This window comes from Diadema antillarum, unplaced genomic scaffold (assembly GCF_040938485.1).
Source record: "Diadema antillarum isolate AM-2024a unplaced genomic scaffold, OU_Dant_1.0 seq00001684_RagTag, whole genome shotgun sequence".
NCBI classification, from domain to species: Eukaryota; Metazoa; Echinodermata; class Echinoidea; order Diadematoida; family Diadematidae; genus Diadema; species Diadema antillarum.
In genome coordinates, this window is record NW_027272379.1 from 267,161 (window position 1) to 285,574 (window position 18,414).

General features: G+C 42.2%; 1 protein-coding gene across 1 annotated transcript in view; it reads left to right on the forward strand.

Moving 5' to 3' along the window:
- LOC139711683 (5-oxoprolinase-like) overlaps nt 1-18,414 on the forward strand; it is a 58,371-nt gene that overhangs the window by 19,650 nt on the left and 20,307 nt on the right. Inside the window, exons 7-14 of the mRNA XM_071623542.1 lie at nt 343-458; nt 3,825-3,957; nt 4,723-4,835; nt 5,703-5,791; nt 6,432-6,549; nt 8,313-8,455; nt 16,387-16,515; nt 17,188-17,300. Of these exons, the coding sequence (XP_071479643.1) occupies nt 343-458; nt 3,825-3,957; nt 4,723-4,835; nt 5,703-5,791; nt 6,432-6,549; nt 8,313-8,455; nt 16,387-16,515; nt 17,188-17,300 (954 nt within the window). The remainder of the gene's footprint in view (nt 1-342; nt 459-3,824; nt 3,958-4,722; nt 4,836-5,702; nt 5,792-6,431; nt 6,550-8,312; nt 8,456-16,386; nt 16,516-17,187; nt 17,301-18,414) is intronic.

Here is an 18,414-nt window from a genome sequence, read left to right on the forward strand (position 1 = left end):
GTGTGTGTGTGTATTGTTTGTGTGTGTGAGTGTGTGTTTGCAATCAGTGTCATATAACATTCACATGAACAGATAGCCTGCTGATTGATTAGATTAAAATATATCGTCAGTAGGGATAGGAATTACAAATAGGATGCAGCTTGTATGAGATGATTGAGAAGTGGTAGATTTTGGTCATGGCATGACTATCATCAAAGTAGAAAAACAGAATCTTTCAAGGAGGTTCAAACCCTCCTTCATATATTGTAAAGTACCATCATAAGATGAAATTAAGACATCTTCATCCCATTTTAGTGTTTAGAGGATGGTGGATAAAGTCCCAAATGTCACTATCTCCTGCAGGTTTGAAGATCACGAGCGAGAGGTCGGCGACCTTGCTCTAGCGATGGGCTTCCAACATGTGTCTCTGTCCGGCAGCATTATGCCAATGGTGAAGATAGTACCCAGGGGATACACTGGTCAGTTCAGATGTCCTTCAAGGATGTATTTACTCATCTCTCTCACATTTTAGCCTAGTGAGATGTGTCAACTTATTTAATATTTTGTTACATTGTTTATAAGCTTTGTAGTCATAGTAATATTGATGTAGAGGATTATGATGATGATTATGACAGTAAAGATGAAGATAATCACCGCCACTATCATTCTATGTGATGTCAGTGTTGCAGCTAAAATCACAGTAGTACCATATTGATGTCATTATTGTACAAGTGTATGTTTATTACCCACGCCGATGAAAATCGGCAGGGGGTTATGTAAAGGGTTCCGTATGTTTGTTTGTTTGTTTGTTTGTTTGTTTGTTTTTTTGTTTTTTTGTTTGTTTGTTTGTTTGTTTGTTTGTTTGTGTACAAGATAACAAGAGAACGGGTAAACGGATTTGCACGAAATGTTCAGGGAATGTTTGGATAATGACAGGAAAGAATCGATTAGATTTTGGTGATAATCGGTTGACCCTTGCAAATTCTGTGTGACCTTGAAGTTTTGACCCCATGGTATAGTGACCATTCCGAAAATTTCCCGTTTCTCACTTTGCGATTTTCCGCTACCATACGAACACATAAACTCCCCAACGATCCGACTTCGCTGCTCAAATGTTCGTAAGAATTCCGAAATTTACGTTTAGGCCTATTTGAGGGACTATGTCCTTCTAGATTTATGAAAGTTCGTTCTCCGTCATCACAAACTGGCCCGTATTTTGATGATTTTTCAAATTAACATTGATTGTTTTTTTCGTTGGAGGAGCATTTTGCTCGGTCGCAGTCACACTGCACGATATGCGTGCTCAATGTCAATGCGTGTGCAAGGCCGCTGAAAATGCATCGCGCTCTACACTGTTGGTGCAAAATTGCACCGGGGACGTTGCGGCGCTCGTTGGTGGCCGAATACTGGTGCAGTAGACATTTGCATTCAACCCTTGCATTGAATAATTCCCGTAGACACTAATCATAGGGGTAATTGCTAGGGGGTACGTAAATTTTGTTTTTCTTTTTTGCTTTTGTGGATACCATCAAAGATCGTACACTCATATGACCTTTGATATTTGATGATTTTTCAAATTAACATTGATTGTTTTTTTCGTTGGAGGAGCATTTTGCTCGGTCGCAGTCACACTGCACGATATGCGTGCTCAATGTCAATGCGTGTGCAAGGCCGCTGAAAATGCATCGCGCTCTACACTGTTGGTGCAAAATTGCACCGGGGACGTTGCGGCGCTCGTTGGTGGCCGAATACTGGTGCAGTAGACATTTGCATTCAACCCTTGCATTGAATAATTCCCGTAGACACTAATCATAGGGGTACAATTCAGTTCGGGAAACCCACTCACAAGGGGGGTCCCTCCTTATAAGTAACCCGTCCCCCTTATAAGTAACCCCGTCCCCCTTATAAGCAACCCCCGGGGCACCCCTTATAAGGAGTCTCCACGCTTTTTTGCAATGCAACGCGAAAATGAAAGGACTGCGGCAATTCGCTTGATTATGTCCATAAAGCTTCACAAGTTTCCTAGTTACTCATGAAATTTGAGCAAAATCGGTTTGAGGCATCATATCTAAAATCATGGATTTAAATGCGATGTCAAACGACCCATGCGAATGTTGAAATGCGAGCGATTACTGGCGTGAGTGTCTCCAGCCGCGGCGGCGCGGCAATGCTTGAGTGCAGACGTGGCGACTGAGTGGCAGACTCAGTCGCCACGTCTGCACTCAAGCATTGCCGCGCCGCCGCGGCTGGCGACACTCACGCCAGTAATCGCTCGCATTTCAGCATTCGCATGGGTCGTTTGACATCGCATTTAAATCCATGATTTTAGATATGATGCCTCAAACCGATTTTGCTCAAATTTCGTGAGTAACTAGGAAACTTGTGAAGCTTTATGGACATAATCAAGCGAATTGCCGCAGTCCTTTCATTTTCGCGTTGCATTGCAAAAAAGCGTGGAGACTCCTTATAAGGGGTGCCCCGGGGGTTACTTATAAGGGGGACGGGGTTACTTATAAGGGGGACGGGTTACTTATAAGGAGGGGCCCCCCTTGTGAGTGGGTTTCCCGAACTGAATTGCCTAGGGGGTACGTAAATTTTGTTTTTCTTTTTTGCTTTTGTGGATACCATCAAAGATCGTACACTCATACGACCTTTGATATCATCACACTCTCGGCTTGCTATAATCAAAATATCCCGCAAGAAAGCTTTTTCCGCGACCCGTCGCGTAGACAATACTCTTAAAACTGGACTTAATTCGCGCGCGCTTGGAAAAGTTCCGATTCTGCACTTTTGACGGTGGAATTTGGGATTTTCGATGGATTTTTGGAGGAGACTTAAGGACTTTCCTGTACGTGAATGAGTGTTAATACCGTATGTGTAATTATGTGATTTGCGTGTGATGTGACTGTAGAACCAAAGATCGTACACTTCCTCAGTGTACGATCTTTGGTAGAACTCACTGGCTGGTGATAAAGCACACTGGCAATTAAGTGGCCGAATTCTGGTAGATGACCGAATGCACATTATGTTTACCCCGACTTTGTACTTAGGCGTGGGTCTGCCGCCTATGACGGCCCCTCTCTAGTCTACATGTATTTATCATAATGCCATTTTCACTATACTGTAGTTTGATTTTACAAAGAAAGTGTATGATGTCACAGTGTATACTGCCAAAACTAGGACACAAAAAGCATCTAGCTGTTGTCTTCACCCACTGCAACCTATGTACATGCACTGCCAATCATTTAAGTTTTTTTTTTTTTATTCTTAGAGGTTTAATAAAAATTCAGTTACAGCATTACCTTTGATAAAAACCTGGGGAGAGGAAATTCCAACCTTTTTTTTCACAGCCTTGCAACAATCATGGTTTCTCACACACTTTGATAGCACATTTGTGTGAAATAAACAAAAAATGAACCTATTTGACAAATCTGCCCATTTTAGATATTTCAAAATATTTTCAAAAGTAAAAAGAAAGGTCAATGAAATATAAAATCATGTGTTATGCTTCAATCCATACACTTGCCAATTCCCACCTCATTCTATTCAGCGATTGGATATGATAAAAAATGATACTGAAATTAAGATAAGTAATGAAAGTGAAATTGACATTTACATTTGATTCAAAATGAAAATGAAATGGAAGCAGAATCAGTATGAAAAGTGAAATTGAAATTGAAATCAATTTGAAATATTAAAGTAAAATTAAAGTAAAATCCATTTGAAAAAATGAAAGCGAGATTGAAAGTGAAATGAAACCACAAACCAGATTGAAATTCAACATATATTTGGAATTGAAATGGACCAGGTTCAGTACTCCTTCCCTTCTCTCTGTTCTGTTGTAGCCTGTGCTGATGCCTACCTCACTCCGTGCATCAAGTCCTACGTCAGCAGCTTCTCCTCAGGTTTCAAAGACAATCTCAAAGACAAGCAGGTTCTCTTCATGCAGTCTGACGGAGGTCTTACCCCGATGGACAAGTATGTACCCAATCCCCCTCTCCTTCCATCACCATCTATTACTGTAAAGAAAGACATTTTTGCGAATTGGAGCCGATGGCCTTTTTCACGGCATGAAGTTTCTGTGAATCGCTTCTGGCTTTCAATGCAATAGTGTAGACCAGAACCTTTGCATGCATTTTGATTTCATGAATCTTGGCTCTCGCTAAATTTGCAAAATTAAAATGCACATGGACATTTCTTGTTTTACAGTATGTAAGAAGAGAAGCTGTACTGTAGCAGTCAACATCATGTCAAGCTGGCAACCTTTCCACCCCTCCCCATTCCCACAAACACATTTTGATCTGATACATTCTCAATCTTTGCCATGCATACAAGTACCTGAGATTTAGCCTCTAGTGTGAAAGTGTTAATAGAGTTTTTACATTTTCATTTTTTTCTGTTGCCTGTGCTGGTTGGTATGCATGTTCACATGCATATGAATTTGTCAGTGTTGTTTTTGTTGTGTTTATATCATGTGCATTTATTTCATTCGAAATGTTCCCTTAAAAGTTACGTTCACTGGTTATTTAAGTCATCACACCCCCTGGCAATTACATTCTCTCAAGAACATTCTCCCAGCCTTATCTATGCAATAAAGTTTTCTAATTAGAAAGACTTTGTGAGAAAAATTAAGCATAACCCTGACTCTACACTACTCTGAACTCTAAACGTAACCCAAACCATTCCTTGTTGGCATTGAGAAATAAATTACCATATGTATTTTTGTTGTATTTTCCATGTCAGGTTCAACGGGTCTAGAGCTATTCTCTCAGGGCCGGCCGGCGGAGTAGTAGGCCATGCACTGACCACATACAATCGAGTGTCCAGTCTGCCTGTGATAGGATTTGACATGGGAGGTGAGCACGCCACAATGACCACAGTATTTGGGCAGTGATGATGATCAAAGAATAGCAAAATGCTTTTGAAGCTGCCCAGTGTCTCCTTAAACATTATACTTGATCATGCTGGATACATACTTGCCACTAACGGATAGACCATGAAGGCTCCATTGAATCCACTCATATGCCTGTGTAGTGTGTTTGGAGTGGAACACTTCACTCAAGTTTTCACCCAGGCTTTGTGGAGTTGTTTGCACGCATGACTTGTGACTCTCTCATACATGTGACCTTCACTGTATGCCTCATCAATGGTACAGAGTGCTTTAGCATGTGACAGACCACATGACAGCAGATCACATGATATTGGCTCAGTGGGTCATTCAGGGTTGTGAACCACATGTTTCCTGTGTGGTGGGTGGACATGTCACAGACTGAGCAAGCTCACCTTTGGAAGTACCAATAGTGATAAATTATAATTGCATGAGATGGTGATAATGGGAAGGGGGCAAAGTAGAAACAGGTGGCAAAGGTGGCTAATGATGTCACCATAGAAGATAAAATGATGATATCTTTGCTGTTAAGCAAAGATGATTGTAGAAAAACAACTATGATGACAAAGGACAGTGCCAATAAGCCTATGATGATTTTGCCGCTTAAAAGCGTAATATTGATGATGGGATTGTATGAACAATATTTTTTGATCATGTGTACATCTGCTCTTGTAATTGCATAAATTTTAATCTCTCTGAATTCATTAACATATATCCTGATCAAGTTTGTTTTTCATTCATGAGCACTACTGTATCAGCCCCTGTTTATTTGCAATGTCCTAACCCAGCTAACCTTAATTTAAATTCATTCTTGGCTGAAATTTCCGCACCGCAGGAACCTCCACCGATGTGAGTCGGTATGCGGGAGAGTATGAGCATGTTTTTGAGACCACCACGGCTGGAGTGACAATCCAAGCTCCACAGGTGAGGAGAATGTGCTCTCCTTTGGAAATACACAAGATTAGTGGCAGTGCCCTTCAGGAGGACATGTATCTAATATTTATTTCCAAACTTCAAGCTAAATCTCTCAAATTTTATATATCATGAGATGGGACATGCCATATTGACGACCATCACTCCAAAGATTTGAAGAAGTCTTTAAGTTCAGCAAGAAAAGATGAATATAACTTTAAGTGTCCAGAAAATATGTTTAAAGGAGTATGTAAAGCTATTTTTAAGGTCAGCAAGAAAAGATGAACGTATCCAGAAAATATATTTAAAGTGGTATATAAAGCTATTTTGTACTAATACTCTGTGCTGTATGATACTGTTTGAGTGTCCAGAAAATATGTTTAAAGTGGTATGTAAAGCTATTTTTAAGGCCAGCAAGAAAAGATGAATATAACTTAAGTATCCAGAAAATATGTTTAAAGTAGTATACAAAGCTACTTTGTACTAATAATTTGTGCTGTCTGGATATGATACTGTTTGAGGAAATGGGTCACTTTCAAACCTATAGCAAATCGTCGCTGGGGCGACAAGACCTCATATCTACAATCAGCGACGATATACACTTTTAAACAAAATATCATGAAGCATTTCTATGCTGTGATCTTGATTTCAGCTGGATATCAACACAGTAGCAGCGGGAGGAGGGTCAAGACTGTTCTTCCGCTCAGGGATGTTTGTTGTTGGACCGGAGTCAGCTGGGGCACACCCCGGGCCAACGTGTTACAGGAAAGGTGAGCCCCTCAGGATAACAGAAACAGTTGTGCTGGTGATGGGAATGGAGTTGATAATGATGGTGATGATGATGATGTGAAATTGAAGATGATGATGATGATGATGATGATGATGATGATGATGATGATGATGATGATGATGATGATGATGGATGATGATGATGGTGAAGGAGATGGTGAAGGAGATGGTGATGATGATGATGGTGATGGTGATGATGGTCGTAATGTGACGATGATGGTTGTGATGAAGATGGAGATGGTGATGATGAAGATGATGTTGATGATGATGATTGATGATGTTGGTGGAGATGTGATGATGAAGATGATGATGATGATGATGATGATGGTGATGATGATGATGATGATGATGTAGTGATGAAGATTACAATGATAATGATGGTGATGATGAATTCTTGCCCCTTCAACTACCTTTTACTTTGTGAAGGTATTGAAGATTGTGAACAAGCATGAAAATAGGACTGTCTTATCTGAGAAGCAATGTCTAAGGCATAGCCACCCCACTCGAAGCAATATTTTCTGATTCACACCATATCTTTCACAGTATGTTAATCCCTGCCCTGCTGTGCAGGTTGTGGTGCAAAGCCTAAATGTGTGACAATCTCATGAGAGAATCAAGGTTGTGTGTCCAGTGGTGCAAATGAAATTCCACCTGGCTGCCTAGTAATAAAGCCATCAGCTGATCAAAGCTGGACAATCCCATCCAGCATGCCTAAGAAGCTCACCAGGGTGTGACCATGTGTGTAGCCACCATCTCTGACTCGTGCTGCCTGATTCCCCAACAGACCATGCTGTCTCAAAACCTGAAGGGCATTTAGGGAATATGGAAAATGCCCTCTTGGTAGAAAGCCATTCTCTTATGTTTCATTTACTGATTTTGTTCAAAAGGGCACAAACAGTTGTCATGGCTTACATTGTGAACCAGAAGGTGTCAGCCTTTTTGATGCCTCCCCCCCCCCCCCCCCCCCCCCCATCTCAGTCAGCACTGGTGGGATCATGACGAAATTTTGACACGCACGACACTCTTGTCATAAGAAATTGTGAGAATATCAATTGAATTAAAAGCATTGGAAGTCTAATTAGTCTCACAATTGTACATCATAAATACTTCCAAAAGTCATTTAAATTCTTATATGTAATTGTTTTTGGAAGTTTTTAATGTATTTTTGGTTTCAACTTTTGTTTTTTCTTGGTTTTTTTTTCATTGGAAATCGTCACTGACCAATTTTCTACCATAATTTGCATGAAATTAATCAGTCAAAGTGATTTATAGGAAAAATAGTGTGTTTTTAATGAGTTTCATAACAGAGCACTAGTCAAGAAGCCTCATGGGGAGGTCTTCTTGTGTTACAAAATTATTGCATTAAAACGTTGTGGGGGGGGGGGGTTGAGGGGTACAAATTTATTGCATGAAACGTTGAGGTGGGGGGGGGAGGGGGGCAGATTCCACCACAGCCCTTTTAGAAAGTCAAACATATATTTTGCTCTTCTAAATTGCATTTAGTACAAGGTATGTGTCATTCACATCTAATGCTCTCACTATAGGCGGTATTTGATTTCTGGTTGAATCTCCCAAGTTCAAAGTGTCTTATAGTACAGTTCTTATTCATTACATACCATGACCTCCCTTTGTCTTATTTCTAGAAATAATGGAAAGATGAACAAAAGATGAAATGCAGGTACATAAATGATAGAGCAAACTTGTACATTCCATTGTGACACCTGATTCCTCGCGTTCCTCCCAGGGGGTCCCCTGTGTGTTACCGATGCCAACCTGGTGCTGGGCCGCCTCCTGCCGGACTACTTCCCAAAGATCTTTGGTAAGACTGAAGACCAGCCACTGGACATGGAGGCTTCCCTGCAAGCATTCGAAGGACTTACAGCACAGGTCTGTTTTTCTGGAATGTTTTTGCTATATATTGCACTCAGCTTTCTGCTGATTCGGAAGTAGAATATTCATGTAGGCAAAGTGTATTCTGAGATTCATATTTTAGTAGGTCTGTTCTGTCAAATTGTCAATTGGGAGCTATTGAGATGATTAGGGTGATAGGATGGTATATTGATGGCAAAACTAATCTGCTTGTGTGCAAATCAGATGACTGTCTGTCCCCTTTTTCTAGGCCACTTGTGTATTCAGTCTTGAAGGTAGACAGAAGCACTGTACTCCCATCACGCTGCTAAAACTTCCACGTGTCACTGAAAGTAGGTGACTCAAAACTGATCGTATTCACCTGAATAATCTTTCAGTTAGTAATTCTTTTTACATTTCTAAAATCTGGAAACAAAGTTATGTGATCTACAATTAAAAGGTAAAGGAATTTATTGATTTCACGCCTTACTTTGGAATACTGAGACTGAACTTTGTCCATTGATGCGTCAAATTGCTAGGTTATGTACCACCAGCAGTCCTATGCATTGTATTTGGTGTTTGTTCTTCAGAGCTTCCACAGTAGCTCTATCAACAACAGAACCAACAATTTACATAATGTGTGCAAACATTAATTGCGTGTCTCTTTTCATTGGTATTTATGCATACTCTGCACAAACTGAAAGTCTGAAGCAGGACAGACAAAAGCATTAAACACTCTTTCTTTGACAGCATTTCCCTTCTGTCCTAAGCATGAAAGTGCCATTCAATGAAGAGATGAGACTAGATTGTACGGGCATTGTAGTCGCTAAACTCTCCTTCCTGGAGCACTTCCATCCTAAAGTAAAAGCTCTCTAATGAATAAATTGTTGTGTTGTCTTTCATGAGGATATGGGAAGTTTTGTTTCAATCTCATATGAATACCCCCACACCCTGGTATTGCCTTTACTTCAAAGGACAGACTTTCTTTTCTCTTTTCCCTTGTTTGTTGCATATTATGCTTCGTCCTTGGAAATTCAAGGAAAGAAGAAGTCATTTGATATGTTTTTGATGACTACCATTTTTAGGACTTTGTTTGTACTGTAGCTGCTGGTATTGAAGCAGTGCAACTACCCTCCCCCCCCCCCCCCCCCATCACACACACACACCACGCAAAACAGCAACTCGTTGATGTAAGCACTGTGTATACACGGACAGTCAAAAGTTGAAAACTCAGAGTCAAATCATATATTTTGCTCTTCTAAATTGCATTTAGTGCAAGGTATGTGTCATTCAAATCTAATGCTCTCACTATAAGCGGTATTTGATTTCTGGTTGAATCTCCCAAACTCAAAGTGTCTTATAGTACAGTTCTTATTCATTACATACCATGACCTCCCTTTGTCTATGGTGCAACAGGAAGCAGCTCATATATGCTACATGTACAGTGCAGGAGTGTATTGACCAAAATTTTTAAATTGTGCTGTTACTGACATAGTGTGCAAGATTATCAAGTTTTCATGGCATAGAAAAAGATCACAAGTTGTGAACAATTCACATTTCAGAGATACATTCTCATACACCATTTTGCTTCACTGATTGCATATATTTTACATCTTTACAACTACAATGTAATGACTGTATCCGGTTACTGGTGTGTGGAGATTGATATCACATGTGTGTAGCATGATACCATTAGGTTCATTGGTGTTATATTTCATGCGCTCATGAGCATCATGAGTTATGTTGCAGTTCATCAACACAATAAAATAGCAGTAACCATGCTGCCTAAATTGTTCTCAAGATCCGCCTCCTAAAATGACTGATTTGTAATCTGGACTATCCGTAGAACATAACATGGTGGCAAGCGGGAAGCATGGACGCCACAAGACTGAAATCGGATAAGTTCATGTCTATCTGAGTTATTTTCAACGAAGTTTTATGCTGTGCGCCAGGCCTAGTTGGACCGGACGGACGCCGCTTGGGGAAAACTGTGCTATATTGGTCACACGCAAAAGACTGAGTTCATGAAGCCATGTCAAGCTAGCTACGCAGAGCTTGCCTGCAGACGACGCGACATAATAGACGACGCGGGATTGAACATTCCGACTGTGACTAGTCGCGGATTGATACACACATGAACATCAGTGATACACACGTAGATCACGTACGCGCAACGAACTGCCCATTGGCGTACATACGTGACATCGTTTCCGCTCGCTACACAACGGGCCCTATAGGCCTATGCAAGATTACGAGTCAACAGGCAGCACCTTAGACGGGTAAATTCCACGTACGATTTCTCCGAACTGATTTTCGGCTCGGACCAGACCAACCCTTGTGACCGTCAGCGATACATCTGACTGCTCTCCACGCTGCTGACCGACGATTCCGAAGCTCACGGAACACAGAATAGCGAATTTGACTGTGGTCGACACAGATGTTTCGGTCCAGTTTGCCATTGCTCATCGTGCACTTGCCTGATGTCAGCGCTGAGCGGAGCGGACCGAACTAGCCCAACGCGGACGGAGACCAGCAGAGCCTGCGAGTATACGACGGGAAACGCGTACGCGCAGCCGGTTTACATCGCTACCTGAGACGGACCGAGAGCGGTACCATCACCGTTGGACGACGACGGGTGAACACAGGGACGTAATCACCGACATCGCTGGCCTCGCTGACCATTTGATGATTTCAATGTAAGATTTCCGTGGAGTGTGATTGAATAACTCGATAGATTGGAAGCAATTTTGTCAATATTTTAAAGGACGCTCTCCAGAGTGATTTACGACAGACCTTGTAGACCTAGATCATAGAAGCTCTGAGGTACATTGCCAGTCATTGGCAGTGGTACGATAGCCACTCAAGTCGGACGCTAACGCTAGAAATACAAAGCTGGAAATAAATGCTTGAACTAAATGGACGCTTTGCAGCATGAAAGAATGTAGACAATATTCCAAATGCTGTTTTTTGCATATCATCAGTCTATAAACTTCTCCATGTACTAGTGTACCAGCACAGTATATAGTCCTGTGACACACAACTAGGATAAGACAGTAGTCTTACTCCTTTGTGTATGAGTAGTACTAGTAGAATTCCACGAAATTTGAATTCAGGATAAGACAGTAGTCTTACTCCTTTGTGTATGAGTAGTACTAGTAGAATTCCACGAATTTTGAATTCGGATCAGGATAAGACAGTAGTCTTACTCCTTTGTGTATTAGTAGTTAACGCGCACGATACTTGAATTAGGATAAGACAGTGGTCTTACTCCTTTGTGTTACAGTGATAGTGTACAGAGATTACACAGTGATAATTGCTTGTTATGTATGTGTAGCTACAAATTGTAAGCACTTGAATTGCATGCACATATTGCAGTAATTGCTAAACTGTATACACACACACGCGCACATTCAGTATGGGAGAAATGTCAGGTATCACACCACCCTCCATGGATTGGGAGACGAAAGATCCTCCCAACGCGTTTCGCAGTTTCAGACATTACTGCGAGCTGATATTTCAAGGACCCTTGAACAAAAAGACAGACCAAGAGAAAATCACATACATCCTTCTCTGGCTTGGACAAGAAGGTATCCGAATCTACAAGTCATGGAGCAAAGAAATGAAAAAACCGAACGAGCTGTTTGAGGCATTCTCAAAGCATTTCGAACCGAAGAGCAACTTCCGGTTGGCCAGATTCCAGTTGCAGAAGCTGAAACAGGAGCCAGATGAAAGCATTGACAATTTTCTGGCTAGATGTCGCACATTGGCACAGAGATGTCAGTTCAAGGAAGGGGAAATTGACGATAGATTGATTGAGCAACTCATCATTGGTGCAAGCAACAGGAAAGTACAAGAGATACTACTGGGCAAAGATGATACGCTCACACTAGATGCAGCTCTTGACGTTGCAAGAACTCAGGAAGCTACACGTTTGGATATGAAGTCACTGAATGAGAAATCTCTCAACCTTGATGTCGTGAGGAAAAAAGGCCACTTCCAAAGACAAAATGGACCGACAACAGAAAAAAAGAAGTGCCATTTTTGTGGACTGTCACATCCACCGAGGAAGTGTCCAGCATATGGAACCAAATGCAAACGCTGCGGCAAACTCAATCACTGGGAAGCCTGTTGCAGATCGAAGCAAAGTGGACAAAAGCAGAAAGCCAAGAGAGGAGGCTCCTACACAAGTAAAGCTCACAAGAATGCAGTGCACGAACTGCAAGAGGAAACAGCACCTGTTGACGAGTTTGAAAACCTGAAGTTTGAGACCATCACTATCGACTATGTCAAGAACAATGAAATGTTTGCTGAGATCAAGGTGGATCTCGGAAACAGAAAGGGGACATTGAAGGCTAAGGCAGACACCGGAGCCCAAGGCAACATTTTACCCCTACGAATATACAGACAGATGCACCCAAACAACATCGACGCAAAAGGGAACCCAGTCAAGGACACACTGAAAAAGTGTCAGACCATTATCACTGGATATAACAAGAATGTTATCCCTCATCTAGGTGTACACACGATGAACTGTCGGTACAGAGATCGGGAAGCAGCTTCCGACTTTTACGTTGTCGACACTGACGGCCCTGCAATCCTTGGCTTGCCCTTGTGTACTGAGCTCCAACTTATAATCATAAACTGTGGAATGGAGCAACAGCTGAGTTGTCCCATCCAGAACGAGGAGCACTTGAGAAGTTTGTACCCAGACCGGTTTGAAGGAATCGGTAACTTCAAAGGCGAGCATCACATAGTCATCGATAAGGAGGTACCCCCAGTCGTCCACCCTCCGAGACGGTGCCCCATTAACATCAAAGACGACATCCAGACTGAGATTGACCAGATGGTTGAGCTAGGCGTGATTACACAGGTACAGGAACCGACCGATTGGATGTCAAGTCTAGTGTATGTCCAAAAGCCTAACGGAAAGTGGCGGATTTGTCTGGATCCAAGAGATTTGAACAAGGCAATAAAGAGAAGCCACACCTCGATGCCAACCATCGATGAAACCAGACATAGGTTCGAAGGAGCAACAGTGTTCTCCACCTTGGATGCTAAACATGGGTATTGGTCAGTCAAACTTGACGAAGAATCAAGCCGACTCACAACGTTCAACAGCCCCTTTGGGAGATATCGGTTCAAGAGACTCCCTTTTGGACTCTGCACATCCCAGGATGTATTCCAGACGAAGATGAACCAAATCCTAGAAGGGTGCTCAGGAGTAATCTGCATGGCAGATGACATTGCTGTGGTAGGAAAAACTGTAGAAGAGCATGATGCCAACCTACACAACTTGATGCGAGTAGCCAGTAAACATGGACTCGTGTTCAACTGGAACAAGTGTAGGATCAAGCAGGAGAGCATTCGCTTCTACGGCTTAGTGTTCGACAAACACGGCGCTCACCCTGACCCTCAGAGAGTAGAAGCAGTTCAAGCTATCCAAGCTCCTACATCTCAGCGAGAGCTACAAGAGTTCCTAGGAATAGTGACCTACATGTCGCCCTTCATTCCTAACCTGTCAAGTTTGACAGCACCGCTACGAGACCTGCTAAAGAAGGACACAACATTTGCATGGTCACCTTCGCACCAGATGGTATTCGAGAAGACCAAGGCTGCAATATGCCAAGATGTCACCTTAGCATACTTCGACCCAAAGAAGGAAGTAGTGCTCGAGGTCGATGCTTCTTCAAGAGGTCTTGGAGCAGCACTCACGCAGCAAGGCAGACCTATAGCATTTGCATCCAAGTCACTGACAGACACAGAACAACGCTATGCAAACATAGAAAGAGAGATGTTGGCGGTGGTCTACGCTTGTGAAAAGTTTCACAGCTACATTTGTGGAAGACGTTTCACCGTTCTTTCCGACCATAAACCTCTTGAGATGATAGCACTGAAGAATCTCGGAGCAGCGCCCCCAAGGCTGCAGAGATTACTCCTCCGACTGCAAGGATATGATATGGTAGTCAGGTACAAGCCAGGCAAGGACATGCTCCTCTCTGACGCTATGTCCAGACTACATCCACTTCCAGACGAAAGAACAGAAGAGCCACTCCAGGTCAACTTTGTAATGTTCTCAGACCAGAAGTTGACAGAGATACGTCAAGCCACATCGCAAGATCCAGAGCTTTGTGCTCTCCGAGACGAAATCATCCAAGGATGGCCTGATGAAAGACGTGAATTGAGTCAGAACCTTCGAAAGTACTGGCCATATAGAGACGAATTATCCGTCGAAAATGGTGTACTGCTCAAGGGATCCAGATTGATCATCCCGGCAGGATTGAGAGCAGAATACCTGACCAAAATACACGAGGCCCATCAAGGAGTCACCAAGTGTCAGCTGCGGGCAAAATCCTGCATTTTCTGGAATGGAATCAACAAGGACATCGAAGAACTAGTTGGCAAGTGTCCAATCTGCCAGAAATACGGCAACGCACAACCAGCTGAACCCCTCAGGCCTCACGAGATACCGTCAAGGCCTTGGCAAGTTGTTGCAACCGACATCTTCATGCTTGAAGGAACAGAATACCTGCTGATAGCAGACATGTACTCCAAGTACCCTGTAGTACGGAAGATGCCAAACCATCCAACAAGCACAGCTGTCATCAATGCCCTGAAAGAGGTGTTCTCGGAACAAGGAACCCCTGAAAAGCTCGTTAGCGACAACGGCCCTCAGTTTAGCAGCGCACAGTTCCAGACGTTTAAGGATGAATGGAGCTTTGTCCATGTGACGTCAAGCCCTAGGTACCCCCAATCAAACGGGTACATAGAACGCCAGGTACAGACTGTGAAAGCTGCCATGAAAAAGGCAAAGGACGGGCATGTGGACCCAAACATAGCCCTCCAGTGCCTTAGAGCAACCCCAATAGATGCACACCTACCATCACCTGCTGAGCTGATGTTTGGCAGAAAAATTCGTACAAACTTACCCGTCCACATTCGTAATCAGGACCCCAGGAGAGACGAAGTGAAACAACGCTTGATGGAGAGACAGGAGAGGCAGAAAGCAGACTTTGACAAAAATACCAAACCACTCCCTCCACTTTCCACGGGACAAAGTGTCCGTGTTCAGAACCAAGAAACCGGGAAGTGGGAAGAAGGCCGCATCGTCCACAAGCGGTCTGAGCCTAGATCATACGATGTAGATACCCATAGTGGTCACGTCCTCCGCAGAAACAGGCGACACATCCGTCAAACTCGAGAGACCTACAAACAACCCCAACCATACTCACACGCAGACAAGTATGAGTATAGCACTCCTCATAGGCAAAACACAAATGCAGACAAACCAAATCACCAGGACAACACAGACACCAACACTCAGTACATTACACGGTATGGACGCCAAGTTCACAAACCGGAAAGATACCGTGACTCTGCGTGAAATGTACATAAGTACATACCTTAACGCCGAAGTAGATGAAATAGTGTTAAGTAGTAGTTAGTGAACAGCAAGAAGTGTTCAGAGTATGATGAATATAGGTTGTTGTTTTCTTTTTAAGGATAAGATGGTATCAGATGAGTATACATGTATGCACTGTATGGGTATGCTCAGTGTTAATTAATTTCGGATAAGAATACAAAAGTAGTCAATACATAAGATGACAGGAAACGTATTTCAAACGTATTTTGAATCAAGGTTTATGTCACAATATGTCTGTTTGGAAAGCATAGCCACACTTTAGCAAGTGTTGTCAGAATGAACATTCCTTTTTTTTTAGAAAGAAAGGGGGTTGTAGCATGATACCATTAGGTTCATTGGTGTTATATTTCATGCGCTCATGAGCATCATGAGTTATGTTGCAGTTCATCAACACAATAAAATAGCAGTAACCATGCTGCCTAAATTGTTCTCAAGATCCGCCTCCTAAAATGACTGATTTGTAATCTGGACTATCCGTAGAACATAACAATGTGTAGATCGAGAGAAAGATGAAGAGAAAGTGTTATTGTTTTTCTTGTTGGGTATGCAGGTAAATGAGTTCCTGGCCAGCCAATCAGGTGACAGCAAGACTGACCCCATGACCCCACAGGAAGTGGCCATTGGGTTCATCAGAGTTGCCAATGAGACAATGTGTCGACCAATCAGGGCTCTCACTCAGGTAAACATATAATATGTTAGTTCATTCATAGCTCTGAGGAAAGTTGTGAATCTAACACTGGAATGATTGGTATGTCTGTATGTATGTGCAGGCATAGAGTATAAAGTGGATGGCGCTTAATCTGGAGGGGCCAGGAAACAAGCTTTTCTCCCGTTTAAGCGGGAGTTCCTCTTAAGTGCTGGCTGGTATTGCTCTCTGCAAACCACCAGACATGATGGCCAGGATATGGGCATTACACTAAACCATGCACAGGACCCACTGATATCCATGCCAGCAAGTACATATTGGCTACAACATGCAGACACAAAATGGAGATAAAAAAGGACACAGCGATCTCGTAGTTAGGACAAATGCGTGACCAGAACACACCTTGTGTTTATTTGATTTACAATATAACCCTTTGCAGAGTTCACAGTACATATCAAGTCATGATGCCTATGAACCTGCCAATGCAAAGGAAGAGGCAGCATTAAGTTTTGTTGCCACTAAAGCAGTTCCTGATTATCTAATGAGCACTGTGTTTATATGTATAAGAACATGTGGTTATTTGTTGTTTAATGAATGACGGCTTAAATATAGTTATACTTTGCATACAGGTCTTCTTCTTAAAAGTAATAGCAAGGTATTGAAATTGTTTGATTAAGGATGTTGCAACCTCTTCAACTTTTCAAGGCCAGAGGTCATGACACGTCCCGTCACATCCTAGCTTGCTTCGGGGGTGCAGGAGGGCAGCATGCATGTGCCATTGCAAGGTCTCTTGGAATGTCAACTGTCTTTATACACAGGTGAGTTACCAAAAATACATACATACATATGTGAATATGCTTTATACACAGATTAATAATAGTTGTTACATCTTGCAAGTCTCCCCATAGACCCATACACAACACACAGTTTCTTTATCTTCATGAATAAAAAAAGTAAGTAAGAGCAGTTTTCACATTAAAAGGAACAAACACCCAAAGAATAAGATTTGCTGAAGTGTAACAGTCCTGTCCCACATCATTCATCTTGTGATGCGGAAATCGTAGAGGAGACGTGTGAAGCTGTGGAGATCAGTCATTGTCAACTGGCTCCGTCCTCATTGCTGCACATCAGTGTGGGGCGCTCTGAAGTCATATTCATTCTTTAATGTTTGTACATACAGCATTTTGGCTGCCTACCTCTGCGACTGTCACCTTCTGGTGGTCCTTGCATGATTGTGTGAATTGGACAGTGTTGTGATGGGAATTGTCTGACAACATGACACTGACTGTCTGACAACTCAAAATCTAATTTTGAGACCCATTAGAGGATTTGGTAATTAGAAAACATACATGTAGCACCGCTTTCATGTTGGCTTGCCTATTAATCACACAAGAAAGTGCTGCTTGTGGAACTAACTGGCGTGTTTATAGTTCTGTATTTAAAGCGCTGTTGATAAGTATCTCTTTTGTCTAGTTAGCAATCCTGTCATGGGTATTAATTAGGTTATATTTGCACTGTCTGACAGTGTCCAAACATGTGAGCATATGTTCTCTTCTAGGTATTGGATCCCTTAACATTATTCAAGAGTTGCAGTGATAATGGCAATAATGGCATTCTATGATTTCTTGTTGTGTGTTCTATTTATAAAAAAAAAAGAAATTGAAGTACAAACCAATGTTAAAGTTGTTAGGGGATAATAGCTCTTCGTTTTACTTAGGTATTTGATTGGATTGATATTGATGCTTCAGAAAAACAAGAAGCTTTCCAATTTCGCAGTGTTCTTCTCTTTGTCTTACATTCAGTGAACTGTCGCTGTACAGTTTGTTTGGCTCAAATCTCTTTATCTAAGTCAGCTTTGGACATGGAGTGGAATTCAGTTCTGCTTCATCAAGTCAAGAAAGAACTTTACCGCAGAAATTATCATCCTTTGAG